The sequence below is a fragment of the Falco biarmicus genome, chromosome 3 (assembly GCF_023638135.1).
Source record: "Falco biarmicus isolate bFalBia1 chromosome 3, bFalBia1.pri, whole genome shotgun sequence".
In the NCBI taxonomy this organism is placed as follows: domain Eukaryota; kingdom Metazoa; phylum Chordata; class Aves; order Falconiformes; family Falconidae; genus Falco; species Falco biarmicus.
Window position 1 is genome coordinate 111,750,878 of NC_079290.1, and position 15,687 is coordinate 111,766,564.

At 41.5% G+C, this 15,687-nt stretch overlaps 1 protein-coding gene across 1 annotated transcript; it reads right to left on the reverse strand.

Moving 5' to 3' along the window:
- Window positions 1–748: 748 nt before the first annotated feature.
- Window positions 749–15,685, reverse strand: TNFRSF1B (TNF receptor superfamily member 1B). The gene is made up of 10 exons (XM_056330509.1): window positions 15,552–15,685; window positions 10,436–10,538; window positions 8,137–8,265; window positions 6,848–6,997; window positions 5,884–5,977; window positions 5,606–5,799; window positions 4,775–4,849; window positions 3,789–3,826; window positions 3,063–3,330; window positions 749–2,493 (listed from the first exon to the last, which is right to left on the reverse strand). The coding sequence occupies exons 1-10, from the start codon at window positions 15,603–15,605 to the stop codon at window positions 2,255–2,257; spliced, it is 1,344 nt and encodes a 447-aa protein (XP_056186484.1). The 5' UTR covers window positions 15,606–15,685; the 3' UTR covers window positions 749–2,254.
- Window positions 15,686–15,687: the final 2 nt, after the last annotated feature.

The window sequence follows — 15,687 nt, forward strand, 5'->3', positions numbered from 1 at the left end:
GCCGGCGCGGGCGGGGCGGGCTCTTCCCGCGCCGCCGCTCGGCGCCCTGCGCAGCAGCGCGTGCCCGGCCGGGGCCCCTCAGCCGCTGGCACCTGCCGAGGGAAATGGCGGGAAGCGCCGGGCCGGGCTGCGAGGCGGGAGCGGCCGCCGCGCCGGGCCGGGCGGCACCTGACACCACAGGGAAGGGCCTTCGGAAAGCAGCAGGTCAACCTGTGGAATTAAAGAACCCATTCCAGAAATTAGAGGTTTTAATAAAGATGTCGGGAAACTTGCAGATACACGTAATTACAAAAAGAGAGGCTGGGTTTTTTTGTGGTTTTTTTTTTTTTTTTCACAAGCACATTCTTCCTACTTCAACATAAAACTTGGATTTTCCTTCTGTCACACAGCTCTGTAATTTGAGAACCCAGTAAATTAACTGCTGTAACAAGATCTTCCTTTTACTGTTTTTAAAACTTACTCAAAAATCTTCCACTCTTACTCCAGCGCGGTCCCCGTACAGGGAGCTGGTGGGCATGGCCATACCCGCTGCAGCGCAAGGGATTCAAAGCACTCTACAAATTAGGTTTTCTTGCCTAAATCCTTCAGTTCTGTAATGGTTTCAGTGTGGCCATTTTCAAAGTTTTTTTTCTGAAAATTGCCTTCAAGTGCAAGTTTTAATATACAGTTGTGAGAGGTTCCTTCACAGCAGAATTAAAGACCTGATTGTCGGTTCTGTTCCAGAAATAATATTAGTAAAACTCATAGGTCCTGTGGCAGTTTAAACTCTGTATTTTAAAAATCTGTATATCTTCTGTAGTTGCAGAATAAATGCTATTCCAAAATGCCTTTTTCAGTCTAAGGCCTCAGAAATAACTACTGCACTTGGTGTCTCTTGTAGAATAGAACAGTTCGGCTGGAAGGGATGTACAGCAAGCATCTAGTCCAACAGTATGCTTTTATGGCATAAAAGAAAAAAGTTATGCCTACTGTAGGACTTCACTCAATTGTAATTCAGACACCCTACTGCACACTGTGGTTGAATACAGACACCGCAACTGTCGGTTAAGTCACGTATATAAAATATAATTACAGGAAATGGGATCCTAAAAACTGACATCCAAACCCAAAAGATTCCCACTCTGATTCAAGGAAAACCTCTAATAATTTTCTGTAAGAGGTGGCTGGATCTTCAGTGTCAAGCAAGGAGCGAAGGAGAACAGGATTTTCTGGTTCTGAGGTTTGAGTCAATTCCCCTCCTTACAGATCATGCTGTGCCATGTCAGGAGCGTGTCCTTTTCGTGAGGTCAGCGGGCATGAGCTCTCTGGCATACATACTCACATAAGCCTTCTCTAATATTCACTGGAACATAGGCAAAAATATTTTGGGTTTATGGTTAACCTCAAAAAAGAGGTCAGAATCAATCAGGGAACCATATTAAATCAACCAGGACACAAAGATGACAAACTTTAGAGCTGTCAATCAAAAGGTATCTACTTCCTACTCCAAGAGGGCGACTACTTAATACAGATTTTCTAAAATAAAATGAAGTATGTACAGCTAATAAAATGCTATTGTTGTAATCTAGTTTAAAAAGCTCCTGCAAAAGATTTCACTCCTTGATATACTTAATGTGGATTTGACAAGTTTGATCCAAAAATGAGCAAAAGCAAACTGTAATAACAAAAGAAATATCCAGGAGGATGAGTGGAAGTATGTCCGTGAAGATACGTGATAGGAAACTGAATGCAATAGTCTGAAAATTAAAATCAAATGGATAACTCATTAGCATTGAATGAATGAAGATTTAACTCCAGTCTCTTGGAAGTGCTGGTCACAGCCATGTTCTTGACAGGTGGCATACCTGAACCCAAATTACCATCACAGGAAGTCTCAGGAGAAAAAAAATCAATGGCATGAAGTTAGAAAAATGTTCCTTTTCAAATCTGGTAAGGATCTCTGGTAGGGTATCACAGAAGAAAGGGAGAAGCTGGCCATTCAGTTTAAAAGAAAATTTTTGTAAACTGCAAAGATCATCCTTTGACTCTCAAAGCTGACAAAAAAAGATTAAAAACCCCAGAAGCATCAATGTCTATATTGGCCTAAAATTTCAAGTCTCTCTAACAATGCTACATTTAACAACGTTTATTTTAGAAGATAATGGGTTGTTTGATTAATTTTATCAGTCGATCAGCATACGATCTGTAATTTCCTTTAACTGGTTTTCATCCCCACATCTTGAATACCCAGGGGAAGCTTCATTTCTTCTGGAAGTCAGTCTTGAAGTAAATTGTCCTCATTTTCTACTGAGATCTGAATTTCAGTTTCTTTTTTCAAGGGGTTTTCTTCTTTGGAAAGGGGAATTTCTTCCCCTGTTGGGGAATAAGAGGGAGCATTTCCATAATCCATGCTTGTTGAACTCGTCTGTTCTGGGAACTGGGAATTGCAGTCTGGACTACATACTTTAACAATACAAGTCACATTCACCTGCGTTCCTCCGTTACCAGAATGTTCTGTCAAATAAACGGAAAACACATTAAACACAGAAGAATGAAACCCAAAACAGGACAGCTGGATTCTTTATCCAGTGCTTTGACTTCAAGCTAAAATAGACACTAAACATCGTCTTGCTTCACTTAATTTAGGCAAGCTGGTGGAGTTGGTTCTATAACATTTTAGGGGTTTTTTTGTACCATAAAATCCACATGTCATCCCATAAATAAATACATACATACAGAGCCCTGGATCACAGCCAACTCCCTACCCATCTGTTGCCATCTCAGATGCTTTTGACAATGTTCTTTTCTTACTGCTCCCTTTGGCTCTTACTCCACTCACAGGTAAGCGCCTACACCACCGCACCAATCCCCTAGGCTGCAAATAACTTCTCCACTGAGCACACGCGCTTTACTGTCTGAGGCTGACAGCTAAAATCAATCGCTTCTTGTTTTCAGAAGTTACAAAATACTCTCTGCTGAACGTGAGTCTGATGTTTTATCCTGCCACTTAAACTTCTGCTAAAAAGACTCAGAATCAATAATCAAATGTCAAGGGGTTCTTGATCATTCTGATACATTCTTACCTGAACTCGCAGAGTGGTGTCTGTCTCCACTGTGAAGCTTACACCCTTCTGCAGCTGAGTGTTGCTGCTGAAATTCTGTTTTTTTCTTTTCATTGTTCTTGTTATTTACTACACTGACTCTTGCAGATCCAGTTGGACGATTCAGGGCGCTACTGCTGGACCCAGAAATTTCCAAGAGATGCTGTTCCTCCTGTTCAGAACTGCTGGAGTTTTGTGATCCTGTATTTCTTGGGGTTTTGTCACACTGCTTTTCTGTAGCGGAAAAAGGCTGGAACATTTGCAGAAAAATGCAAAATGTTAATCTTTTTAACAAACACTAACAAAGAGCTGGTCAGTACTTAGCCAGCTAAAGGAACCACTGGTAATGGCCATTTGCATAGTGATGACTAAGTAAAATTCATACCAGCTCATCAGGCGTTCAACAAAATGAGCCTGTCTCCTGAAGGCACCTACAGTTCGACACTGATTGCCCAGGGAACAGAGGATCTATAGGCTGCTCTGCTGAACCGCAGCTGTGCTTTGTTGCTGACACAGCCTAATGTCAAGCGAGGCTGGTGCATTTTGTGCGTTATGTAAGTTATCTTACACTCTACCTTGGGGACCAGACCACCTCATTCTCACTCCAGTTGCCTTTCTGCTCTTTTCTTCTGCTTAGGTAAGACTGCATGATTTCTGTGTTAACTTCTAAAGAAATAGAAAAGATGGAAAGGAAGGAGTGACACTCACCGAATCTGCTGCTGTGGTCGGTGGAGAGTATACAAGGGCTGCAAGTGAGGAAAAAGTTTATTAGCACCTAAATTTGTTTCTGTTGCAAAATCTGCTCTCTTAACTACTCTCATCCTCTGCTCCTCAAATAAACTCCAAATGTACGTTTATTACACAGTGTTTGAAAATGTTGAAAGCTATATTGTATTGATTTCATAACTGTGACTTAAATTTAGCCAGCAAGCAAAGAGGACGCTCTACATGAATTAGTAAGTGAGAAAAAGCATTGATGACAATAAACTATGGTCATCACTGTTTAATGATAACATTTGATAATGTCTAATATTTAAATGATGAAGTACAAAATATTTAACAATCTCCAGTAGGAGTACAGCTGTTGCACAGCTGTCCAGCTCCACTAGGATGTTGTATGTTTGGACAATTGTCTAAAATCAGAGGAACAAGAGAGATTTGAATGGGACATTTCCCTTACTGTATCCCTGTACTGAGATTAATTTCACCCCATGTGATTCAATAAAGATACTTTTATTCTAAATACATATTGAATTCCTGGAGTATTTAATTCTACTTTTCTGTAGCTGCAAAGCTTATGTGTTCAAGCTGATTTGCCTGAGTTTTCTCTTAGTCTCTCTTCTATTGACCTTTGAAGCTTCTTGCCAATTTCGTCCCAGTATACTAGAGGAACGGTGTCAAATGCTCCGCACGGTTTCACAGAGCTACAGGTTGCCAGCTAGTGAGGCAGAAACCTGTAAATCATCGCCTTATCCACTTGAAAGGAAAATAAACTAACTCATACATTATTAGACACCAAAGAATCTCCACATTTGTTATACTTCATCCATAGACAGCCATGAGAAAAGCTTCAGAGAGCTAGCATCTTCTAAGACAGTAATGGTAGTCAACCACTAGGCTCAAATCCATACAAAATCAGGTGACACTCTTTCCCGTATTTACAGATCTGCTTGTTTTCAATTCATGAATCTTACCTTTTTTTTTGGAGACTACACAATACCCCAAGATAGCGATTATCAGGACCAATAACAACGGCCCTGCTACTGATCCTGAAATAAATAAAAAAGATATATTATTTAGCAGGTGGATCTGATAAAGTATCTAATTAGAAAGAGGTAGTTTTGTAGCTTCTGTCCACGGCTACAAAAGCTAAATCTACAAATACCAGTGGTGTTTGACATTCACATTTGATGCCTCTGTTGTCAGATACCAACATCTCATTTCAGTCTCCACCACTTCATAAAATCGCATTTTCCTTTCCGGAGAAGTCAGGACAGACTTTTGGCCTCGGTCACAAAACATGTCTCTAGGCTAGCAACAGTTTGTTAAACACACGGCCAGGCAGCCCAGAATGCTCCTAAACATACATGCCTTCCAGACAGGTTGTGAACAGGAGAGAACGCATCCACACCTGCGAATGCCACAAGGACCTCCTGTCTTGGGAAAGGCTGCCAGAAATCTCCAGACTTCTCACCAGGGAGTTTAAGAAGTCAGGTTTGCCTCAGTCCAGAACCTAAGATACACCTTTTTCTACCAGCTCCTTCACGGTAGCAGTTCTCAGGAAATGCTTTGTATAATCTAGTTTGGGGCTTTTTAGAACTATTTCCAGCATTACAAAGACTCTTGGGTAGCGCAGATGCACAGGTAAGTACTGCGCCACTCACTACGAGCAGTGTCATACTGAATTAATTCAGCTCTTCTGCAGCTCTGAGTACAGGTCGTTGGTCCTAGAAAGAAGCTGAACAGTAAATACAAACTTGCTTCCTAGCCAGACAGAAGTAACTTTAAATGAGTTAACAGCTCACCGATGATGTAAGACACGTCAGTCACAGAGTTTGAAGTGACAGGTCGAGTTATTTTTTCAGGTTTGTTGGAAGGCAAGCTTTGTGTCAGGAGCAGGTTCAAAACAGTGTGAGGTAGAACAGTGGCAACCGCTTTTCTTGAGTCACTGCAAACAGTGTCATTCACGCTGTTTCCAGGAATAGCCACTGATTTACAACTGCAAGAAACAAAAAGAGAAGTTAGGAAAGAAATCAGCCCTGTGCACAGTTGAGGTTGCTATTAGACAGAAACACTGGCTCACACTGTATGTGGTATACAGCTGGTATCGTAAGATTCCTCACGTGAAAAAGTGCCAGGAGGACAAGGTTTGCATTCTGTATCTGTGCTATCTGTCCCTTTAAACAAACAGAAAAACTCCCGTTAGTCATCTAGTGAGAAACAAAAATGAATAATCAAGGTCGGCAGTACAGATCCTGGAAGTGATACAGAGACAGTAGACAAAAATACAGTCTTTAACTGTAGAGATTAATCTGAAACACCCACCCAAACACAAATCAGAAGATTCACTGGCTGTTAGTTTCGTGCCCATTGTAGTCAGTCTTTTTCAAAGACTATAAAAACCCATCAAAAGGTTAAAATATGGTACTGCAGACAAAGCTGAGCTTTTCCACTGGTCCCTGGCAGACTGACCACCTACTCCATTCTGTTGGAGCTCTGTATCTTTTCAAATGATTCTTAGTTTCTTAAAAATACTCAGTGTTCCACCTTTTTGAATTATATTCATCATCTTGAGACCGCTACATTATCAGAGCGGTGAATTTCACCATCTAATAAAAACAGATTAATTCTGCAGGACAGCATAGTCATCATTATTTACCATAACCAAAATTCAAAGTGAAGCTCTGTTTCAAGGATTTCAGGAGGAATTAAGTGGTTTTGAGTCTGAGTATCTTTATAGAATAAATCACACAGTAGAGCAAAACAAAGGAAGATTAAGTTGGATCGGGGAACTTTATGATATATGGTAGTAACAGATAGCAACTTCTTGTCCCTTTGGATATACCTCTTGAGAATACTGTTGCTCTAATTACTGCCTACTTGCTAAGATAATGCTTGCACTAAAAAGAATGCATAACTGTAAGGAATTAAAAGGCCATATTCCTGTAAATTACTGAGTTGGAGACAGGTTCAGAAATATTTATGCAAAAAAAAATAACCCTCTTCATAGAGTAAAACTATTTTGTGTGTGTAGAGAATTAAATTACCTCTTCTGGAAACTCTGTAACCTTTTCCACATTTTTTATGCACTTTACAGATTTCGCAGTACCCAAATATTTTCGAAATGCAGTACTCATTGGGTGGGCAGCTACAGATTCTGTCCTGTGATTTAGTGCATGTCTGATTCTGCACAAATCCTGTTTGTAAAACAAAAATAAGGGAAGATATCATTAGCAACATATAAAATCATAGCCTGCAACATTTCAAGTTAATATGAGGTGATGTTCACGTACCATAAACTGAAGACAATTTTGCAGCTTCTGGCTAGTATACCATCGTAAAACAAATACATTATATGCCCCAAAACCTACATTTTCAGAAGAGTTTACTCTATCTCTCTCTCACTCGCTCTAGGAAAGGAGAAATTTGCATCTATAGAATGCACATTTGAAACTCTGTACCTATAGTTGCATTATATTGTATCATAACCATAAATATGCAAATTTGTGTTACCTGTGTTCATCACTGCAGTATCTGGGGGCCACACCAAGATCTGCAGTCTATGCAGATCGTGCAACTGTATCCAAAGTGATTGGGACCTTATTACAGACATTTTCATACTGTAATTAACCAGTTTTATAGGATTATCTATTTAGATGAGACCAAAGATAAAGACTGTATCCTTAAAACTTACTTGCCAATGAGTCAAGTAGATAATTTTCTACACCAGTTTCTGTTAGAAATGGTGGGCAACAGTGTGACTGAATTTGTTAATGCATGTGATCCATTAGACTGATCTACAGACGTTGGTACAACCTTATTTATTGTTTTGCTGCTTTAACAAACTCATCCAGCATGCTCTCACTGACTATGCTGCTTTGCAAAAGAAATAAAAATAATATAGAACTATCACAATTAGTGCTGGCTGTTGTCAGTTCAGCAGACAAACCGAGATGACTGGATGCTGGAATGTAATTACGCATTCACCTCTGTGCAAGTCAGGTCTTAAGCTCCCTGGGCTGGAAAGTATAAGCAGGAAGTTACTCTGCTGATGAAATCTGGATCCATTTTAGCGATGCAGTGCCTTAGTTCCCAAGAATGTAAGATTGGTGTCACATTTTTAGGACTTAGAAAGAAAATGGGGCAGGGCTGCCTGCAAGGCTTTTCCCTGATTCTTTTCCACAGATCTTACCAGTACCAACAGCATGAGAATGGGACTACACGAGTGACAGACAAAAGCACCTCGTTCTCTTAGGGAGAAAAGACTAAGTTAAACCAAGCCCAGCCTGAGCAGGCTGTTAAAGTCACAAATGCCCCTTTAGCCACCCAAGCCTACCTTTCCTGCAGGGTGGCGAGCAGGCAAAGCACTGCGGAGACCGATTCCAGATTGCTGTGTATGTGTTAGGGCTACAGGGACTGCACTTTGTGTCCACAGTGTGACTGCAGCTCTCAGTCTTGTATTCACCTATTAAAAAAACAAAAACAAAACAAAACAAACAAAAAAAAAAAGCAGAAAGCCTCTCATTGGAAAAGATCACTAGGAATTGTTTAAGGTTAAGTTTCATTCTTAGCTGTAGAAACCCCTTCCCTTCACTGCCACTATCAGATTGGTAATGTACACCAAGTACGTACTGACTTCAAGGAGGACTGCATGTATATACAGGGAAACTCTGATTTATGTTGTTCTGGTTTGACCCCCTTTTCCTACATTCAGTTCAGTGAATTCCAGACATGTTCAAAACCAGGCAGCCTCAATCCTTAACAAAACCCCTCAACATACACTTTGATGCAGCCACCATGGTACATAAACCAAACTTTTTACCCTCCTAGAAGCTGTGTTTTGTGGCGACACAGAGGATGGCTTTTCACGCCAAAAGTCTGGCATGTGGCAGAATGATGTGTCTGGGTGAGGCCCTTACTACCTTTACAGGCAGCGAGTGAAGAAGGCTTAATAAAGTGTTATCACAAACAGACCTGAATTAGAAGTTCACCACTTGTCATTACCGAAGGGACGTGAGCTCACTCATTTTCCTTCAGCTCTTCAGCCAACCCTAACACAGCAAAGCAGTCAGTTTCCAAAGCTACTGGCATTCCAGACAAAATCAAAAGCTATCAAAGGTAGTTTCTCCAATGCTTCTCACCAACAACAGAGTTCAGTGCAGTGGTGGGAATAAGTAAATATGAGCTCCAACATACCCATTTTGGAGAAAGGGAAACACCTCAGTTGCCATTTCCCCCTTGCTTGAAAGGAGGAAGATAAAAGTCAATGTCTCATATCCTGTACAGAAATATCCTGGAAAATATACTCAGAAAGCAGGAGTAACACTTAAATTTTTTGGAGCTGCTTGGAGAATCTCTGTTCTGCAAAAGAATGATCCCTGGAGGCGAGCCATAGGAATTATTTCCAAAGACTTTGTTTTTCCGTGTACTTACTTGAAGCTTAACATTCTGCCTCCCACATCCTGCTAATGATTTAGGCTTCAATTTTTCATAAATTACAGTAAAAAAATTTGAATTCACAATGAAAATAATGATTTTAGACTTGTTGTCTAAACAACTTGTTGTCCAGAGTTTGTTATTCTAAAAAATAAAATTAAGGAGGAATAGACAGAACAGTACAGACCACAACAGAAAAAGGTTTTACCTATGAATTACCATCTTTCATCTGTTGTGTTTTTAACAAAGGAAGTTTGACAGGTCTATCTAGACATTTTCGGTTAATTCAGACAACTGTGACTGCTTCAGCACATACTGATTTCCTGCTTAAACTTCCGGATCTCTCTGACAGAAACTCAGCATTTATGGAGACAAATTTTGCTTGCTCAGCATGTAATAAGAAAAAAAGGCAGATTTTTGCTGTGTCTAATCTAGTAATATAATGACAACTCATTGCAAAAACTCTGTTAGCAAAATATCCAAACAGCATTACTGCCCCAAGAAAAGCCAACCCACACAACCACATTTCGGTTGTCATCAACTTTTGATAACAAAAGATCACTAATAATTACCACTGGAGTGTAAGACATGACACCTCAAAGCAGACAGTTTCTGTATTCTTGCACCCAGTCTCTGATTCTGCAGTGTCTGATTTACAGTAAAAGACAACAAAACTCCTTTAATGAGCTATTATAGATTAAGCTCTCCAATGGAAAGCCCCCCTATATGAGTAGTATTATCAAAGTACAGAAACTAAGCTCTACCTCATGTCCTGTTTTACAACGTTTTTCGTATTAGTGGGCTTGGGTCTGACACATGTTGTCGAATTTTTGCAATCCCCTTAGCAAGCTGTTGCTCCCACCCCAATGTTGACTTACAAATACTTTACTCAAAATACCAAGCAAAGCTGGGCTTACAAAAGCTCAGCAAAAAGCTGGGCTTACAAGAGCTCAGCAGCCTGCCTCCTGATAAGCCCTGGCCAGGTGAACCCTGTACGAGAATTCCAGTTCTGGTGAACAACGTGTCTCTTTTGCAGATGGGTTTTACGTTCACAGCATTTCATTGTCTTCCAGCTAGAGTGCATTACAGCAGCAAAAATCCAATGTTCTTCCGATGTATAAGTAATCAAAAGGTGCTATGCTTACCTGAAAACTGACTGAATTTGGCTGTGTAAAGTAATAATTTGAATTATAACCTACCTGGAGGGCACTGGCTGCAACATTTATTAAGTTCTTCCTCATAGAATTCCGTGCTGGGATCTTTGCATTTTGCAAACTGTGGTGTATAAGGCAATGAATATTCCTAGGAGAAATTAATGGAAGATCATGAACCACAAGTCCATTCAAACTGTAGAGATTCAAAAAGAGACAAACACTTAAAGATCAGTGCAGTTCCGACCACCTTCCTTTCCCAGGCAGTGATGTAAGCCTGATGAAACAGAAAGCAGCAGATGCCATAAACTGAAGGAGAATGCACAGCTTATAAGCTACTTGAGACCATTTACAGATTCCTCTGTTTTCCAAAGATCTGTCACAACGAACAGGTGATTTCTCCAGGTTTTATGTTCAAAAGAATGCAGTGGAACTATGGGATCACACCTGGTCACCACAGCATCCCCTAAACCAAAGGACTAAGTACCTATTCTCATTTGCCATGATTCAAACCCTTGACAAAACACTAGTGAAATGTAAATTCCTACTTGTGGGTTTGTGGGGAGAAGCATGTTCTGGAAGTGGCTACGTACCTTCTTTCTTAGTAGGTCTACTCCCTATACATGTTTCGAGCCCCATCTGAAACTAGAAGATTGACTTTGCTCCTTAATTCCCTCAGGCCTCTTGAGCTGGTGGACAAGGGAGCTGCAGGTCCAGCACTACTGCAGTGCTTGAAGGAATCTTTCTGTTTCCATCAGTGGGTGCCACGAAAGGCCACAGGGCACTATGCTCCATTCTCTACTGTGCTTATGTTCATTACGTCCTCACTTACACCCATGTGCTATCCAGGTAAGATAACTCACCCCTTCAGTCAGAGGACCTGCACTATTAGAACTGTTTCACCAAAGGAAAGGAAAAAAGGCTTTTCTCATTCCAGATACTCTGTGATTCCTTTCTGAATGAGAAAGGCCTTGATGTTTTGAAAATGATGCCTCCAAAAACTGCACTGCTGCTTCTGAAAAGGAGCAACTGGCTGCAAAACATAATTAGAAATAAAAAACGCTACCTATCATGGCAGGTCAAATGTGCAAGAAATAGTCACAAAATACAATGTACCTTATTTTCAGCTCACGCGGATCAGCACAGCTCAATGATTTCAATGAACAAGTGTCAAAATATTGGAGGACCTGCTATTCATTTTCAAAGGGAAAAATGTAGTCACTCAAAAGAAAAAGGCTAATGTTAGATAGTACAAGCGTAGGAGTTTCCTGCTAGATCAGAAAGATGCTGTTCAAAAAGTATGTGACGCTGCTCAGCCTTCTGCAGTCTGAAAAGACCGCTCAATGTATAATCTACACACATTTAGAGAAGTACTTTAAAAAAGTATTACTAAAAAGAGAAATCAAAACAGGAACATGCTCTTGAGACGCCGGTAATGAAAAAATCCTTCCTCCTTACTGAAAAAACATGTTGATTATCTATTGTGTCTTCATATTACGGACAAAGGAGAGTAACACTTCCCACTCTCAACAATTGCTTAAAGGGAACCCAACTTTTCTTATGCAGCTTGTTGAAATACTTTACTTTTTACCTAGCTGTATAAAAAAAAGGGTTTTGCCCATCTACTCAATGGTCAGTGTCTAAAAGAACCTTTCCTGAGAATGTGAAGGCAGAGAAAGGCATTCTTGAGTTTCAATATTTATCCCAGAAAAGAAAAAAGGAAAGAAACCATTTAAGTAGGAGTTTCACAGCCTCTATTTAAAACGCTGTGAAAGCCGGTAACGCTGACCAGCCATCAGGACAATTCTGGTCTCTCCTGATCCGTCAGTTGAGCTCAGGACTAGACTGGGGAACTGGGGACAGGTTTCACTAGTACCAGCCCCATTCTCTCACAGCCCGATCAATGAGAAACAGTCAAGTTGCAAACTGAAGAACGAACTTTGTAAAGATGCCTTTAACAGGCTAGAAACTGTGATGGAGTGGGGAAGGATGGAAAAAAAAAATTCTCCTTAAACACTAGAGCAGGTGAAATAAGAAAGAGCTGCCAAGCACAAAGTGCAGTTTTCAAATTCTGCTCTTTGTCTTTTGATGAGAAGAAAGCCAGGTTTGCAGGAAACATGCTGCAGCCTCAAATACCTCCAAAATCTACTTTGGCCTCCATTTTTGCTTTCCAGTTAAAAAGGCTTACTTAAAGGGGGCTTGCATGAGGACTGAAGACTTTGAAGTAAAAGCAAGAGGCTCTGCTCTCATCAGAAGTATTTTTAAGTTACTTTCTTGTTTATTAAAAAAGATCAGGTGTTGTCATCACATTTTTGTAGTCACTATGATCAACTTCATTAAAACAAATACTGGAGAGTTTTTTTTCAAATGTAAAACTTCACTGCAAGAGCAGACACAGAAAAAAAAATGTGGAGAAATAAAATAAACCGCATCACATATTACCCTGCTGGTGAGGCTTCCTGGCAAAAAATGCTCTTATCTTCTGCATTACCTGCTGTAAATACTGCCCTGTGAGTTAAAGACACAGGAAAACCTGTCGGTTGATGGGTTCACATCTATTTCTCTCAAGTTGTGCTTCAAAGGGTCTCTCTACTGTCTGATAGAATCTCCCTGAAATTTTATCTGATGATCTGTGGCTCTCAGTAACATACAACTGACAATTTCTAGCCAACTGTCCTCAAAGAACATTATGGGAAACTAAAAGGGAGTTGTAACTCACATAGATACAATTTCTATACACACATGAGCTCAGCTTTGTTTGCACTGAAAGGATGCCATTACTTTTAGTAGTTACTTCCAATGTAAACTAGTTTAATCAAAGTTGTCAAGGCCAGCAGTAAAATCTCCTACTCTGTCAGAGGAATTGCAGGCCTCCTAAGTATAAAACTTTCCTAAATTTCTTGGCTACACGACAACCCCAGTTTTTCTAGCCATCTCACCAATTCGACGGGCTGAGTTGGGCAGTACAATGTTTGTATCTGGCATGCAGATCCGTTGGCCACTTTGGGCTGAAAGACTGATGAGTAGGGCCAGATTCTATTCCACAAGCCTTGCATTTTGTTACTGTTTGTATCTCTCGTAAGTCCTTATTTTGCCTTCTGCTTTTATTGATTCTGTGTTCTGTTAGCAGATTGTCTGAAGGGAAACTAACCTGATGTTGCTTCTTTTGTTCTTACACCCTTAGAACTTGTCAGATTAGGCAGTAGTGTCTAAGGGCAGCAGACTTTTAGGGTATTTACACAAACAAAATGAAGACTTTGTAAGACTCCATCTAATTTGACAGGTACAAGTAGAAGTATAATGCCATATCTATCTAGCAGCAGAAGCACAAACATTATTAAACATGAAGTTTAGTCTAGCTGTATACCCATTAATCAAATTAAGCAATCTATTTTGACACAGAAACTAGTGAACTATGCTTGCCTTTGACTACACAACTCACTAGGGAGATTTCTGCAATGCCTGCGTATTGAGCAATAGCTAAGAAGTTAGATGCAAAAAGTCAATGACTCAAGACTCTCTCTCCAGAGTGCCTGAATTGTTTGAATCAGTTTTCCCATCTGCACTACAGACACCCAGTATATAGGTGACCTGATTTGTCACTGGGGAGGAGTGGGCTAACAGCACTCTCCACGCAGCTGAGAGGTTAGTACAACTCTACGTAGGCACAAGTACAATGTTTCCAAGATTCCCTATATCCTACCCCTGGAAGATAAAAGGAGTGGAGAACATGCCTGTATCTCATGATTTTCAAGCCTGCAGCTGTACCTGTGCTGTGTGGAGCAGCACTAGTAAAGGGAAAGGGCCTGCGGGGTGGGGGGGTGTCCCCAGTTGTACAGAGACCAACCACAACCGAGACCCCAGTCAGCACCAGAGCTGAGCCCATGTCACGAACTACAACACAAGGTCTGGATTCAGACTTCTTCCAAATTGGAAGAGCTTGAGCCAATGCACCAACCTGGCTCTACCTATTGATAAGGTAGTTCAGGTCTCAACTACTCCCAGCCTGTCACAATTTTACCGGCACATTTAGGGTGAAAGGAGAGTTAAATCCTTTCCAATCCAAGCCCTTTGTTCAGCAAGAAGCATGACAAAACTTCACACTTAAATTCTGGTGGTAAGATCTGCTACAATTCTGAGATTCTCCCTTCTTTATCTGTACTACCCTACCCACTCCAAGGTGTTCAGTAAATCAGGTTCAAAATACTATCACCTTACAAAAACCAGGGCTGAATCAAAAATTAGTGAGAAGCAGTTAAAAGAATTACTTTAACGTAGTATCAGCCTGCTATAGCACCCAGTGCTCCTTGACCACTACATAATTCCAGGTTCAATACACATTCTGACATCCTCATCTGGTTTCACTGAACCTTTTTGCCTTATCAAGGCTAAATTAATAAGATTAAATAAACTTGTAAATAACATACACATCCTACGAAAAGGCAACAACCTGTACATCTCAGCAGCATTTCCATATTAATCTTCACAAGCCAGGACACTTTAAAATCAGATAGAAAAATACTATCACTATACCAGTACAGCATACATCAAAGTCAAATAGATCCCATCAAGCTCTTTGGTTTAAACAGTTAAAAGCATTCATTGCCAAGGAGTGGCACAGCTGGATACAAAAGAGAACAGTCGCAGCTGCAACGCATCAGGTCTTCGATGTGAATTAAAGGGCTTTTCTATGTAAATAAGGTAGTTTAGGGAACCACCAGGGCACAACAAGCTCTTCCTGTTTAGACAACGGTGTAAAATACACGCGGATTTACATCGTGCGCTTGCCGGGCCACTCACAGTTTTTTGCAAATATTCAAACAAGCCTGAAAAGCGAACCCATTTCCAGTGAAAATCCAGGAAAAACGGTTAGTCATCGCTTTGGGAAGGCAGGAAATAACAACGGCATAGCCGCAGGGAGCCCGGTGCGCTGTGAACAAGTCCAGGAGCGGGACTCGAGGCTGCTGCGAGCGCCGCTCCGAGCTCAGCGCAGCCAGGAGCGGGCGGGTGGTCCGAGGGACCGCGACGGCAACAGCGAAACGGCGCCCACGGGCTGCGCCCCCCCGCAAGCGCCACGGCGGGGGGCTGCCGCACCACGGCAGGCGCCGGACCCCGCGCAGCCGGTGCAGCCGGAGCGGCCCCCCGCCCCCAGCCCCGCACTCACCCGGCCGCCCGCGGCGTGGAGCAGCGCGGCCAGCAGCGCCCAGCGCGGCCCCATCCCGGGAGGCTGCCGGCGGTACTGGCACGGCACGGCACGGCGCGGGGCGGGGCTGGCGGCTGCCCGGCCCCGGTCCCGGTCC

Coding starts and splice junctions, on each gene's coding strand:
- TNFRSF1B (XM_056330509.1), bottom strand. CDS start 15,605: ATGGGGCCGCGCTGGGCGCTGCTGGCCGCGCTGCTCCACGCCGCGGGC. Junction 8,266..10,435: donor TTGCAGCCAGTGCCCTCCAG/GTAGGTTATAAT, acceptor TTTTTTTAATAG/GTGAATACAAGACTGAGAGC. Junction 6,998..8,136: donor CTCGCCACCCTGCAGGAAAG/GTAGGCTTGGGT, acceptor TTTTACAAACAG/GATTTGTGCAGAATCAGACA.